Consider the following 13,350-nt stretch of genomic DNA (forward strand, 5'->3'; position numbering starts at 1 on the left):
GCTGTGAACTCTTACACTGCATGATGCAGCAGAAGGGCAGCTCTGAGCATCGGACACGTGTTCAGTCTATTTACTGTCAAAAGAAACATATTCAGAATCAGACTACATCTTTTTTTTTTTATTTTTTAATATATATAATTTTATTACAAAATTTTTTTTAAAAAAAGAAAATGCAACATTCTCGTTCTAGAAAACCCAAAATTTGCTATTGATGCTAATTTCTATGAGTTTGCTGTGCTACCATACACAAGTCAAGAAATTAAAGAAACCATTAAATATTTAGAAACATTTAACATCAGAAGCTTGAAAATCTAACTGTATGTAGTAGCCCCTCAAAAAGCCACAACTTGCATTTTTAAAAAAGTATTTTCTCTACAAAGAATCTTATCAGCTATACAAAAATATGTACAATTTTTATACTGAAGCTAATATTGAGCTGCACTTGAATTCACATTCTTAGCAAAACAATTGCCTGAGCACACACGCATACTCCACACACATCATTACAAGATAGCCATTTATTCCTCATCTTCCTCTTCCTCTTCCTCATCTTCATCTTCTTCCTCCTCCTCTTCCTCCTCATCTTCTGGTTCATTCTTCTTCTTGGAGCCTGTCGGCCTGCCAGGGCCCTTTTTTCCCGCTTCACTCTTGCCCTTGGCACGGTATGCAGCAATATCCTTTTCGTATTTCTCCTTTAGCTTAGCTGCTTTCTGTTCATACGGCTGTTTATCTTTGGCTGACTGCTCAGACCACATTTCACCCAATTTTTTTGCAGTATCCCCAATGGATAAGCCAGGGTGTTCGCTTTTGATCTTTGGGCGATGTTCGGAGCAAAACAGGAAGAAGGCAGATGGAGGCCTTTTCGGAGCGTTGGGATCTTTTTTCTTTCCCTTCTTGTCACCTTTAGGAGGGACATAATTTTTCATCTCCCTGTCGTAGCGAGCTTTGTCACTTTTTGCCATGTCTTCGAACTTGGACTTTTCCTTGGCCGACATGGTCTTCCATCTCTCGGAACATTTCTTGGAAAACTCTGCGAAATTGACTGAGGAGTCGGGATGCTTCTTCTTGTGCTCCTCGCGGCAGGTCTGCACGAAGAAGGCGTACGAAGACATCTTGCCCCGCGGCTTGTTGGGGTCGCCCTTCCCCATGATGCTGCTGCTGCGGCGGAGGCGGCGTGTCCACCTGGCGAGAGATTTTCCTCAAGAGTTCCGCGCAGCGGCCGCGTTTCACCGCGACGCTGCTGCTCCGGCGTGAACTGGTTCCTTGCTAACGCAATCCTCCGCCTCTTGTTTTGCAGCCAGACTACATCTTACCACCTTTATTACCACCCACCGAGTCCCGGTCATCATCATCTCTGCTTGAACTTCTGTGTCACCTCCAGCCCCTGTCTAGCTCCCATTCCCACTCCGGCAAGCTTGCCCCAACCTCAGGGCCTTTGGGACCCTCTTTCCCCCACCAACTTTTGGACAGAATTATTATTCACACAACTGGCATCTCTTTATGCATTTGAAGTGTGTGAGAATGACTCCCAAACAGGAATGTCTGGTGGACATTTATCTATTTCCCCCTTATTTAATCAACTCCTTTTGAAAAATTCAGTTTGCTCTTTTGTCACCTGTACTCTGAGGAAAACAGCTTCCTACAGAGTGCAATGATAAAATCATGGAGTTTTATTACTCACATGGGCAGGGAGAGTTGCTAGTCACCACTCTCAACTTTTGCATCTTTCTCCCAGATGTGTACCCGACTCACCCCTCCATAGCAGTCCTGACTGCTCAGTCGCCCTTTCATCAGTTTTCCCTGGCCATATTAAAAAAACTGAATCTGCTCCTCACTCTCTTGCCTTATCTTCCCTTATTTTTCTTCCTAGCTCTCTATCACTGCTTGAAATTGTTGTATTATTTCTTTCAATTATTTACTTGATGACTGTCACTCCTATGAAAATATAAGCTCCGCAGCGGCAAGGTTCTTGTCTTATCAACAGCTGTGTTCCTAGAGCCTGGCACATAAAAGGCATCTAGGAAATATCTATTGAAAGTATGCATGGATAAGTGAGTGTAAAATATGAACCTGTCCACAGTTCTCAGGTGCATTGCTCACTTAGGAGACAAAGTAATGACTTTATGTTCCACACTCTTTATTTGTCTTATGTTGAAGGCAAGATTTAATTTGAGGGATTGCACACTTCATTTCTTCTCTTGTGCATAGCAGAGTGATTCTTGTCTTAGCCAGACCTGTGCTGAGGAATTCATCTGCTGTCTAACCTGAACTTGATCCTTGAGAGTCATTATGCCCTGAGAGCGCTTCCTGTTACCCTGCCAGTTTTTCTAAGACCTGGATGCCTTCTCCCCCCATTCCTGTAAGCAAATACATCTTTGTTCTGAGGAACTTTGCTTTGGAGGTTCTGCAAGATGAGATTTTTAAAGATAGTGGATTAGAAATGTCAGCTTGAGAGTCAGCTGTTATCAAACACAGAAATCTGAGAGAATACCTGGAGACAGTGCCACCTGATGTTTTTACTGGAAGATGAACATCTGGTAGACTTGATACTTCCAGGGGACCTGAGTATTAGTAGGAAGGGAATCTTAGAGGTTGATTGTAAACCCTACCTGTATAGTTTATGATGAATCTATCTCTATAAATAGGAAATAACCAGTGAGATATGAGAAGTTGTGGCCTTTTGGGCAATGAGAGAACCAGGAGAGAAAGTTCAAGTTTTCTCTGAAATCAGGATAACAAGCATCAGTTAAAGCAATTGTTTATTGAAGCAGTTGACAGTTGCTGTAGAATGAATTTAATCTCTTGTATATTGGCATACTTTACTTTTTAGCTCTGAAACAATGAAATAATACTATCTTTATCAGTTTGACTTTACTGCTACAAAAAAAATACATATCCTTACTTTATTCTTTCTTCCTTTCCTAAATGCAGTGATTGTGTCCACCTCACTGAAATTAATTCTGTTCCCTGCTGTCTCTCCTGTTAGACTGAGCTTCCTGGGGGAAGGTGCTGTGTGCACCCAGCCCTTTCCTCTGGGAACTAGCTCCAGTGTCTTGAATGATTCCTGTCTGCAGTAATATTAGCTAATTGTTCTGCTTAATCATGGATGCCACTTGGTGGGAGGTACCTGGAGTTTCGACCAAATGTTTAAAGGAAATAATCAACATCTCTCAGGCTCACCTTGCAGCAAACTCTAGACCTGTGAGGGAGAAGTCAATTTCCTTCTCACAGGGCCATGCTCAGTAAAGACATGAAGTGATGCTTTATTACAGTCCAAAGTCTTGCAGGTGAAAAACTCATTAGTCTCTTCTATGTTCTTGACCTCTCTGACTGTCTTGAAAAACCATTCACCTAATTAAAACTTGATCCTTTCAAATTAGAAAGTCCTACTCTCTTTGGTAAGCCTAAATGACTCGTAATTTGGCTTACTGCTGTCTGAAACGCATCAGCGTTCTTTTCTATTGAGGTACTATATTAAGTATATCTGAGCGTCTTACTCATAAAAAGGCTTTTGTGTTTCATTAACTTAGTCAGAGTGTGAAAAATGCATAACATTGTAGGGAAGACGAGAACAAGCCATTTTCTTTAGTGAAGCTAATTAGAATTCATTTTGAACCAGAGCATAACCATGAGCCTGCTCACTATTTTTATATTTAGCCTTTGAAAAGGTGGCACCTAATTACTACAGTACAGTTTGTGCATTCCAGAATAAGTGATATTTTGGCATTAAAGTGAAATTTCTGAGGAGGTTAAGATATTGGAAGAGCACAGGCTGTCACCAATGCGTTAAAATAATTGTGGTTCATTGACTCATGCAAATATTATTCTGCTTTGTTTCCTGCTTGCAGTTTCTCATGTTTACCATGAGAGCAATTTAAATAAGAAAACAGAAAAACAGCTCAAACTTTGGCCCTTAACTGATTTTTGGTAACTGGGATAGGGCATATTTTTTAAAAGGAATAATAGCCCCCAAATAGGCCACTACCTTTTTGGTGAGCACAGTGTTGCTAAAAAAGATGTGTTGTCACCCAGGTTGACTGGGGTGAGTGGCAGGGGTCCACTGTCATAGAGCATTCATCCCACTGTCCTGGGCTTCTGGATGAGTCTCAGCCCAGATTCCATTTCTTTTTTCAGAGGAATGGGCATTTCTGGTGAAGCAGGCACTGCCCTTCTGGAGCTAGCAGGCAGTTTGAATGAGATTATCTCAACACCAAGTAGTAATGACACCAAACAGGGCCCTCGGGGGCTCCTGGGCACCGAAGCCTTTCTGTGTTCCCCATTTCTTTAATTATAGGAAATAGCCTTCATTTATCCTCCATGACCTTCTCTGAGTTCCAATGTGCAGATTCAAGCTGTTGCTAATTAGGGAAGGGAAAGGATGCAAGACAAGAGAGAAACAAATACTCAAGAGGAACAATTGTACAGCCTTGAGGCAAGGTCCTGGTTCCCCAGAAAAGGATGCATGCAACATCTTTGAGATGTTGTAGATACTGAAACCCCCTCCAGGAGGGAGAAATTCAGGATTAACAATGGTGTGCTGCCCACAAGCTTGTAGACCCCAGATCAGTTGGACCTGAAGGTTGATGATGCTGACTCCTGCTTACCTCACCACCAACCCATCAGAAGAATGTCCAGCAGCTGATCACACCCTCTTTGAACCATTGCTATAAAACTTCTCACTGTCTTCTCCAAGTGGGGATACAATTTTTCAAGGCATAAGCCTGTTCTGTCCTGCTTTGCCTGGCAAAGAGATAAAGTTTCTCTTTCCTCCAAAACTCTGTCTCTGTATTTCTATTTGGCACCTGTGTGCAGAGAGCCAATATTTTGGCAACAGCAAGCCATCCATCAGTGTCCATTGCTGGCCATTTTTTTAATATGCTACAGGCTGAGAAGAGCTCGATTTAGAAGAAAAACCCGAGATCACCCAAAACTTGTTAAGTTGCCAAGGTCACAGGGCAGCCGGGTTCAAGTGCAAGTGAATATGACCTGACCCTCTGCACCTGCTGGCGCGTTGGAGTCTAGCAACCCAGTTCTGGACAACGTCAGACCCGGCCTCGGGGTTCATGAGCTTAGGGCCAGATAGAAGCCCTGACATCAGTTCTCGGGGAGCAAGGCCAGTGGAGCTCTGACAGAAGCCCTGAGAGATGACTGGCTAGTAGCAGCCTGTGTGTGAGGGGCATGTGTCTGTTCTAAGCAGCCACTAACCTCCGTCTCCCCCAGGCCATCTCTTCTCCTCCTGTGGGAGGCCGCTGAGGAGCATTCTCTCCCGTTTTGAATAACCAAGATACCCTTTCTGCAAGTCACCTCTTCTGGTTCCAGGCATATATGTTAAATTCATCACCTTCTTCATTGGAAAGTGTTGGCTGCACAGTTGTGTCTGACTCTTTGTGACCCCACGGACTGTAGCCCGCCAGGCTCCTTTGTCCATGGAATTCTCCAGGCAAGAGTACTGGAGTGGGTTGCCATTTCCTTCTCCAGGGATCTTCTCAACCCAGGGATCAAACCCAGCTCTCCTGCATTGCTGGCAGGTTCTTTTCCATTCTGAGCCATGTTTGGTCTTTTTGAGGAGCTCAGCAGATCTTTGCTGGATTGAATAAATACTATAAAGAAGAGAATCAACACTAGTTCTGAATACACAAGGCTCTAGGCACTGATTTGGGTGTCTTTCATACTTCACTCCTTTCATAACCCCGTGAGTTGGAAACTTGCCCAGAGTCACAGATGGACAGAAGCAAAGCTGATATTTTAATTCAGATCTATATCACTTTCAACTATCTTGGGAAATGTGTAGAATTTCTTTTACTTTTCGTTAATTTTTATATTTGTGTGCTTTTTCTTTTATAAGGGGGAGGAATGAAAAGAAACTTCTTGAAGATAATCTGTCTGAAAACAGCTTCCCATAAACATTAGATAACTTAATAATTTGCCATTAGTATTAAATTGTATACTTGCAGCAATGCAGTTCTTCCATTATATAAGAAATATTTATTATAGACATATAAGCTACAAACTGGCTTCCCAGGTGGCGTTAGCAGTAAAGAACCCACCTGCCAAGGCAGGAGGCATAAGAGACATGGGTTCAATCCCTGGGTCAGGACGATCCCTTGGAGAAGAGCCTGGCAACCCACTCTGGTGTTCTTGCCTGGAGAATTCCATGGACAGAGGAGCCTGGCGGGCTACAGGCCATGGTGTCTCAGAGTCGGACTCGACTGAAGTGACTAAGCAAACACACTCGCAAAGTACTGACTACTGTGGATTTAATCCATAAGCCAAACCCTGAGCTCTCTGAACATGGTAAGGCCTTTGGTTAGTCATTGTCTGAATATTTTGGCTTAAAGAATAGTCTCAGTTCTCAGAGTGCCTTACTCCCATTAGTTTAAAATGCTGATTGTTCTTAGAGAATTGAGCCAGGCTCCTGTCTACGAATGCTATTGAAGTAAAAGGGTCTATGCAGATTTCTACCACTAAATGTTACTTTGAGTTTTATAAATAAATCATTTCCTTTACATTTATCTTACTGTCATTTCCCTAAATTTGTAATTACTATAATATTTGCCAGGCAGTACAAATCCCATTTACCTGAAAGATATTTTAAGATCAAAATAAAAGAATAAGCCTGTTATTGTCACTGAGGGAATTTTAAAATTGTATGTGTGTACATGCACATATAATACATAGTTGAGGATTTTAATTGGTCTTCGAAGATGCCTGATTCTCATAGTCCCAGAGCAGTTTTGCTTGTTCATTAAATTGCTACTCCCTTGATCTTAAATAAGATTTTCTTTAATTGTGTTCGTGATTTCTCATGCTCAGTATTTCATTCATCTATTTTTAGTGTTTCCTTTGGTTGCTTATTTTAACATTAAGTCCTAGTATTTTCACTTGTATGATTCTTATAAGTAAATATTCCTTAAATTTTTTTTCTTAACAACATACTGTTGTTGTTGTTAAACAATAACAAAACAGTAACTGTTTTACCCAAATCTCCCCAGGCAAGCTGACCAAAAAGGCCCTTGCGATGTGAGCTTATGTCTGCCTATAGGCCAATGAATTTTTAATTTTTTTCCTCTCTGGATGACCAGAATTACCTTGATATTATTGTTTTAATTAGCCATAAAATGAAAACACACATTTTCTGAAAGATTGTAGAGATCATCAAGTTTAATTATTTTACTTTATTAATTGAAAAGTATAAGTTAATTACTTTATCAGTGAAAAACACAAAGCCCCAAGAGTTCATGGCCTTATAGAAACCACACAGCAGGTAGTAAGTATAGTTGGGATGTTACCTCTGAAAGACAGCAGGATCACTTCCTCAGGATCAGAATTCTCAATCATGGCACTCTTGGTGTTTTCGGCCCAATAATTCTTTGTTGTCCTATGGCTGTAAGTTTGTTGAGAATGCATGTGAAGCATTTAGTGTAGAACCTGGCACATGGTAAGTGCTAAAAGAATCATTATGAAAATGTTGGAACTTCCCTGCTGGTCCACTGGTTAAGACTCTTGTGCTTCCAGTGCAGGGATGTAGAAGTCAAGGGTTCGATCCCTGGCTGGGAACTAAGACCCCACATGCAAGTGGCCAGATAATTAATTAGAAAAACACACACAAATAAAGAAATAAAAAGTAAGCAATATTAAAAAAAAAATATGACTCTTAGGTATTGACATTGCGCAGTACATAATTCAAGATTATGTACTCCCTGTGTATCTGACAGTGGAGACACATGGTGTTTATTGAAATAGGAAAAGCATTAAACTAGAAAAAGATTTTGTAAGAAAACAATGAAAAAACATGTCGGTACCCACAAAAGTCTGTATATAAGAATTAGCCCAGCTGAAGGAATCATGAAGTCTGTCTACCCCAATAGTTGTAAGCAAATGTATTTCTCACATCCAAAGCAGGCGCCAGCCAGAAGCATTGCAGAAATGGGAGCTATATTTGGAGAGAGTGTTTCACACCATTCTTCCCTGAATGATAGGCTAAAGGAAGAACTGCAGCAACATCCCTGTGAGAGGGGAGCTTCTGAGAGTCTCAGAAGGGGAGGGAGAGCTGGAGCAAGTGAACACAGTGTGAACCACGCTGATTGTAATAGACAGTGACATTGACATGCTGGGATTTGTTGAAAGACAACCAGGGGGTCTGAAAGAACTGGCAAACTCTCTACCTTTGCCTCAGCCTGGAATAATGACATTTTAATGATTCAACAAAAGAAAAAATAGATCTATCTAGCTCCCATTTGAATGGATGAATTAATAGCTTCCTAAAATGGTTTGATTTTTTTTTTCTAGTTTTCTTGGAAACTCTGCTGATATGGGCAGAAGGGTAGTACGCCATACAGATAAGATCTCCATTTCACCGAGTCCATATGGCTTGGGGGCGTGGTCAGGCGATGGTGGAGCAGACTTCAGGACCACTTGCATATATTATCATCACCTGAGTAGCTTTAGTACAAAAGGAGTATAACGTAGGTCAAGAATTTCCTGTGGGCCGTGCACTGTACTCATCTGTCATGTCATTTATAGATTGGCTGCACTGGGTTTAGTGACTAGAACCAGATTGGAACCAGACCGGCCAACTCAGATTTCTGCTCTGTCTCATAATAGCTTTGCCATCCGGGACAAGTTAACCAAGCGTCCTGCTTCAGTTTCCTCTGATGTAAAATGGGAATAATGGGACCTATTTCATGAGACTCTTGTGAGAATAATGGGATAATATATGTAAAGTATTTATACATATGGTAAATGCTATAAAGGCATTTTATAATGAGCATTTTATAATTTGATAATGCTGATAGGAAAGCAAAGTAATAATGTGGTGCTAGAATTCATACCTGTTTTAATCAAAAGTCTATGCTTTCTATCTCTATAACATAGTTCTTCTGATGCTAACTAATACTTAGTGTGATCTGTACAGCATAATGATATTAAATTGAGGTCACCCTTAATTTCTAGAACAAGAAGTGCTAAGATATGTAAAATACCTATTTTTCATTATACTTACATTCACCCACAATTTAGACATTGGCTATAGACCCTCTTAATCTTTGATATATCTAGGTGAAATAATAAACATTAAAAGATTATATTCTTGGATTATACTTAATACATTTGTCTGTATTTGATGTAGTACTTTGCTTGATTTCATTTATTCTTGTAATTGTACTGCATAGACAGAAAAGATACTATTTATCAGTATGTAGATAGAGCTCGAAATTTGAGTCCTACCCAAGGCAGGACTGAAAATCACATCTCTTAATTCAAGAGTGTTTTTCCTGTGTTTATATATTTACTTAGCAGTTGTTAAGATTAAGCACCTACTATGTGCAGAGGTACCATCTGAGCCACCAGGAAGTCCACTTTACTTCTGTGCAGATGCATTAAAGACAGAGAGCAAGATACTACCTTTTTTTCCCTAAAGCAGGTTACCATCTGGCAAACCAGAAGGCATCATCTATGCATGATATTATTAGAATGAACAGAGTGCTGTAGGAACACCCAGGAATGGTTAAAGTGGGCCTGGAGATTTGAAGAAGGCTTGTTAGAGGAGGTGACATTTTAAAGTAATCAAAGTTGTGAGGAAAGGAGCAGATGTGAGCACTTTAAGCAGAGGAAGCCATTTATTTAATTGTTGAAAGAAGGTGAGTGGGCCTGAGTGACAAGCAGGTGGCTTGTTTGGTGAGATGAGATCAAAAAATAGGTTGAGGCTCAGGGAAGGACACTAGGAAGTTGGACATTCTTCTCTTGGTGATAGGAAGTCGTGAAAGGTTTTAAGCAAACATTTTCAGAGCTCTGTTTGAGAAAATCTTCCTTCTACCTGCTATGAGGAGTGTATGTAGGAGCCACTGGTTTTAGAGAGTGTTAGCTATGAAGCTGATCACAATAGTCCAGAAATTTCAGAAATAATTTTGAGAAACTGATGTCTGAATGAGGATGGACTTAAAAAAGGACAGTTTTGGATGGGTGATTGGTGAATGATATTATAAAAAGGAAAACAAGAAAAAGAAGTTTAAAAGTGAATTTAGTGTTGAGCCCTGATGCTGGGAAACATTGAGGGCAGGAGGAGTAGGGGACCACAGAGGATGAGATAGTTGGATGGCATCACCGACTCAATGGACATGGGTTTGGGTGGACTCCAGGAGTTGGTGATGGACAGGGCGGCCTGGCGTGCTGCGGTTCATGGGGTCGCAAAGAGTCAGACATGACTGAGTGACTGAACTGAACTGAATGTTGTATTTGAGATCCTGGAGGCTGGGCACATGGATGTTGCCGCTAATGTAGCCCTGAGGGTTGAATTTTGGATGGGACTAGCACTGGAGGAGGTGTTAGGGGAGGACAGACCAGGGGACAGGTGGGGCAGCATTTGGGGGGGTTGGTCGTGGAAAGGAACTTCCTGATTAGAATAAAGCCAAATTAGCTAAAATTATGGAGACCTACAAATGAGAGAATTTCAGTAAAGAGATACATTGTACCAGATGTTGTCAAGAGGCTGAGACTGTTGTCTTTGATGTGTGATGATGCACTTTGACCAGAAGATGTCAAAGTTCCATCCATTTAACGTTCTGAACCTAAAATTGGGAGTTTTCCCTAGATTCTCCCAAGGGCAAAGTATAAATTTAGGTAAATTGGCCAATCTAGAGAAACCCTTTAACTTGCAAAACCATTACTAGAAGCATTTCCCCATATGTGGGTATGAATTTGGTACTACCATTTCTAATCCTGGCATTTAAATCTCCAGAAAGAAAGGTGTTAATGGTTGATTATATAGAATATGTGGAATTCAGAAGACTCTAAATTTACCTTCTAAACAGTAGACATACAGGGTTGGGATTATTAAAATGAAGGCAGTGCACAGTCATCATATTAGTATTTGGATGCCAAATCATGATGGGGATAAATAAGTCTGGAGAGGTATAAGAATGTGTGTGTGTCTGTGTGTGTGTGTGTGTGAGAGAGAGAGAGAGAGAGGAGGGAAGGAGAGGGAGAGAGAGAAAATAGATCACTATGATTGTGCTGGCAGTGCCTAGGTTTCTATTTGGGTCTTACTAGAATGATTTCAACTTAGACATCCTTTCCAAACTCACAAAGATATAAGCTCATGCTGTAGAATCTTCATCATTTGAATGATCATTGTTAAGGCTGTCACAAGTCCTGGAATTTCAGCAACCGTTCCTTTTTTTCTTTGCAAAAAGAGGTTCACAATTTGGGGTCCTCTTGCGCCTGCAGCCAGTCTGCCTTTGGGACGTTGAGTAGCCTTCACATTACTGTCACTGTGCAGAATATCATTTGTTCACAGCTTCAGAGAGGGGGAAGCCATGCTTTGCTCAGGCTGGAACACACCATTCTTAATGGATAAAGAGATGTAGAGGCAAAAATCTAGTCATTGCAACTTTGCAGGCTTTTAATTAACTCTCCCCTCTCCTTTCGGAGAAGGAAATGGCAACCCACTCCAGTATTCTTGCCTGGAAAATCCCATGGACACAGAAGCCTGGTGGCCTGCGGTCCATGGGGTCCCAAAAGAGTCGGACATGACTAAGCGGCTCAATAACAACCCCTCTCCTTAAAGAAGAGAAACATTTCCTAGCTCTTCTGCTGCCCAGTTGCCACTAGGTTTTGATTGTCATTAGCTTGGTTGGAGATGATTCAAAACAGAAGACAGAGGTTTCTGCACTCAGAATTTTGCAGGGTGGATGATGTTGGTGTTAATAGGTGGGAAAATGCTCTTTGGGTTATGCTTGCACATCGTGTAATAAGGATGAGCTGCTCTTTTTTTTTTTTTGTATCTTTACTGGTGACCTCTGACCTGAATCGCCCCATCTCTGTTCCTTCTGTGCTTTAAGTAGCAGCTGCCAACATTCTCCACTGGATTCAGAAGTGAGCCAATTAGGTGATGTATACAAGCCAAGAAAACTTGACCTTCACTGCTTTCCTCTGATGCCCCCTAACCTCATCACCTCTTGTTTCCCTCTATAATCCCTGATCAGAACAAACACCCCATCCCCATCAAGCATTTCTCTGTTGTGGTGTAACCTTGTTAATTTATTACAGGTTTGTTCAGAATGTTTTCCACCTGCAATCTTACTGCCTTATCCTTTGCACGTGTGTGTGCTCAGCTGCGAAGTCGTGTCTGACTGTTTGCAACCCCATGGACTGTAGCCCACCAGGTTCCTCTGTCCATTTGATTCTCCAGGCAAAAATACTAGCGTGGGTTGCCATTTCCTCCTCTAGGGGATCTTACTGACCTGGGGATCGAAGTCACATCTGCTTCATTGGCAGGCAGGTTCTTTACCACTGAGCCACCTGGGAAGCCCCTGCCTTATCCTTTCATAAAAATTAATTAGACCTTTGTGTTTGGAATTTTAGAGAAAGGGAATCATTCTACTGCCTGAAATAAAAGAACCTCATATCTAAAACTTTCACACTTGTGTTTCTAAGATTTCCTATAAATAGATCAATTTAGTTATATTTTCACCTGTCTCATTAACCTTTTATATTGTTTTTCTAATTGCACTTAAAAAATAAATTTAGGAGGTTACATAGCCCTTCTAAAAGTGAAACAGAAGGAGAAACTATTAAAATTCACTGCACATAATATGGATAGCCATTATTTTGCAAAACTTGTGTTTTATTACAAATCCACCTGTGTGTATGAAAGGTCACAGTGAATTTAAAAGCCAAGGTCTTAGATAATACCCCAGTGACTCATCATGGTTTTCCTCTATAAAAATGCCTGCCACGTCCAACCTTATGACCCTGTGTAATGTCCACAGAGCAAGCTGATGCCTGCTGCTGCCAAGAGGTTTGGTAATAAAATCTCGCACAGAAAGGCTTCTAGGTAAAGGAAAGTTTTCCCAACTCAGAGGCTAGTCTTTCCTGAACAGAAGCCAGGAAGCTCTCTAACACTCTCCTCTACTGAGCAAAGGTGTGTGGTTTTCATCAGCAGCAGAAGGCAGTGTGTTCATGCTGGAGAAGCATCTCCAGCAATTTTATCTCCTATGAAGGAGCCAATGGTGGTGGGGGACTCCCCTGGTGGTCCAGTGGCTAAGACTCTGAGCTCCCAGTGCAAGGGGCCCGGGTTCCATCCCTGGTCAGGAGCTAGATCCCATGTGCCACAAGTGAAAAAAGATGTCACATGCCATAACTAAGACCTAGTGCAGCCAAATAAATAAAAATAAATGTATATTAAAGGAAATGGAATCCAGAAGCTCTGGAGCCTTGTGAGTACCTTTGGTGGAACCTGGAGTCCAGGAGAAAGGCTCTGTGCTTTCATCTCCAAACCAGAGGAACAGTGAGATGAAGGTTATGTCATTGGTGTCTTCATCCTGAAAGCATCTGGGAAAATGGAAATGAATG

At 41.3% G+C, this 13,350-nt stretch overlaps 2 protein-coding genes across 2 annotated transcripts in view; one reads left to right on the plus strand and one right to left on the minus strand.

Moving 5' to 3' along the window:
- RNF150 (ring finger protein 150) overlaps positions 1-13,350 on the plus strand; it is a 265,783-nt gene that overhangs the window by 12,833 nt on the left and 239,600 nt on the right. The gene's annotated exons all lie outside the window — the stretch shown is intronic.
- Positions 110-1,244, minus strand: LOC110132275 (high mobility group protein B2). Its single transcript, XM_020885500.2, has one exon. The coding sequence runs from the start codon at positions 1,146-1,148 to the stop codon at positions 519-521; it is 630 nt and encodes a 209-aa protein (XP_020741159.1). The 5' UTR covers positions 1,149-1,244; the 3' UTR covers positions 110-518.

Source organism: Odocoileus virginianus, chromosome 12 (assembly GCF_023699985.2).
Source record: "Odocoileus virginianus isolate 20LAN1187 ecotype Illinois chromosome 12, Ovbor_1.2, whole genome shotgun sequence".
NCBI classification, from domain to species: domain Eukaryota; kingdom Metazoa; phylum Chordata; class Mammalia; order Artiodactyla; family Cervidae; genus Odocoileus; species Odocoileus virginianus.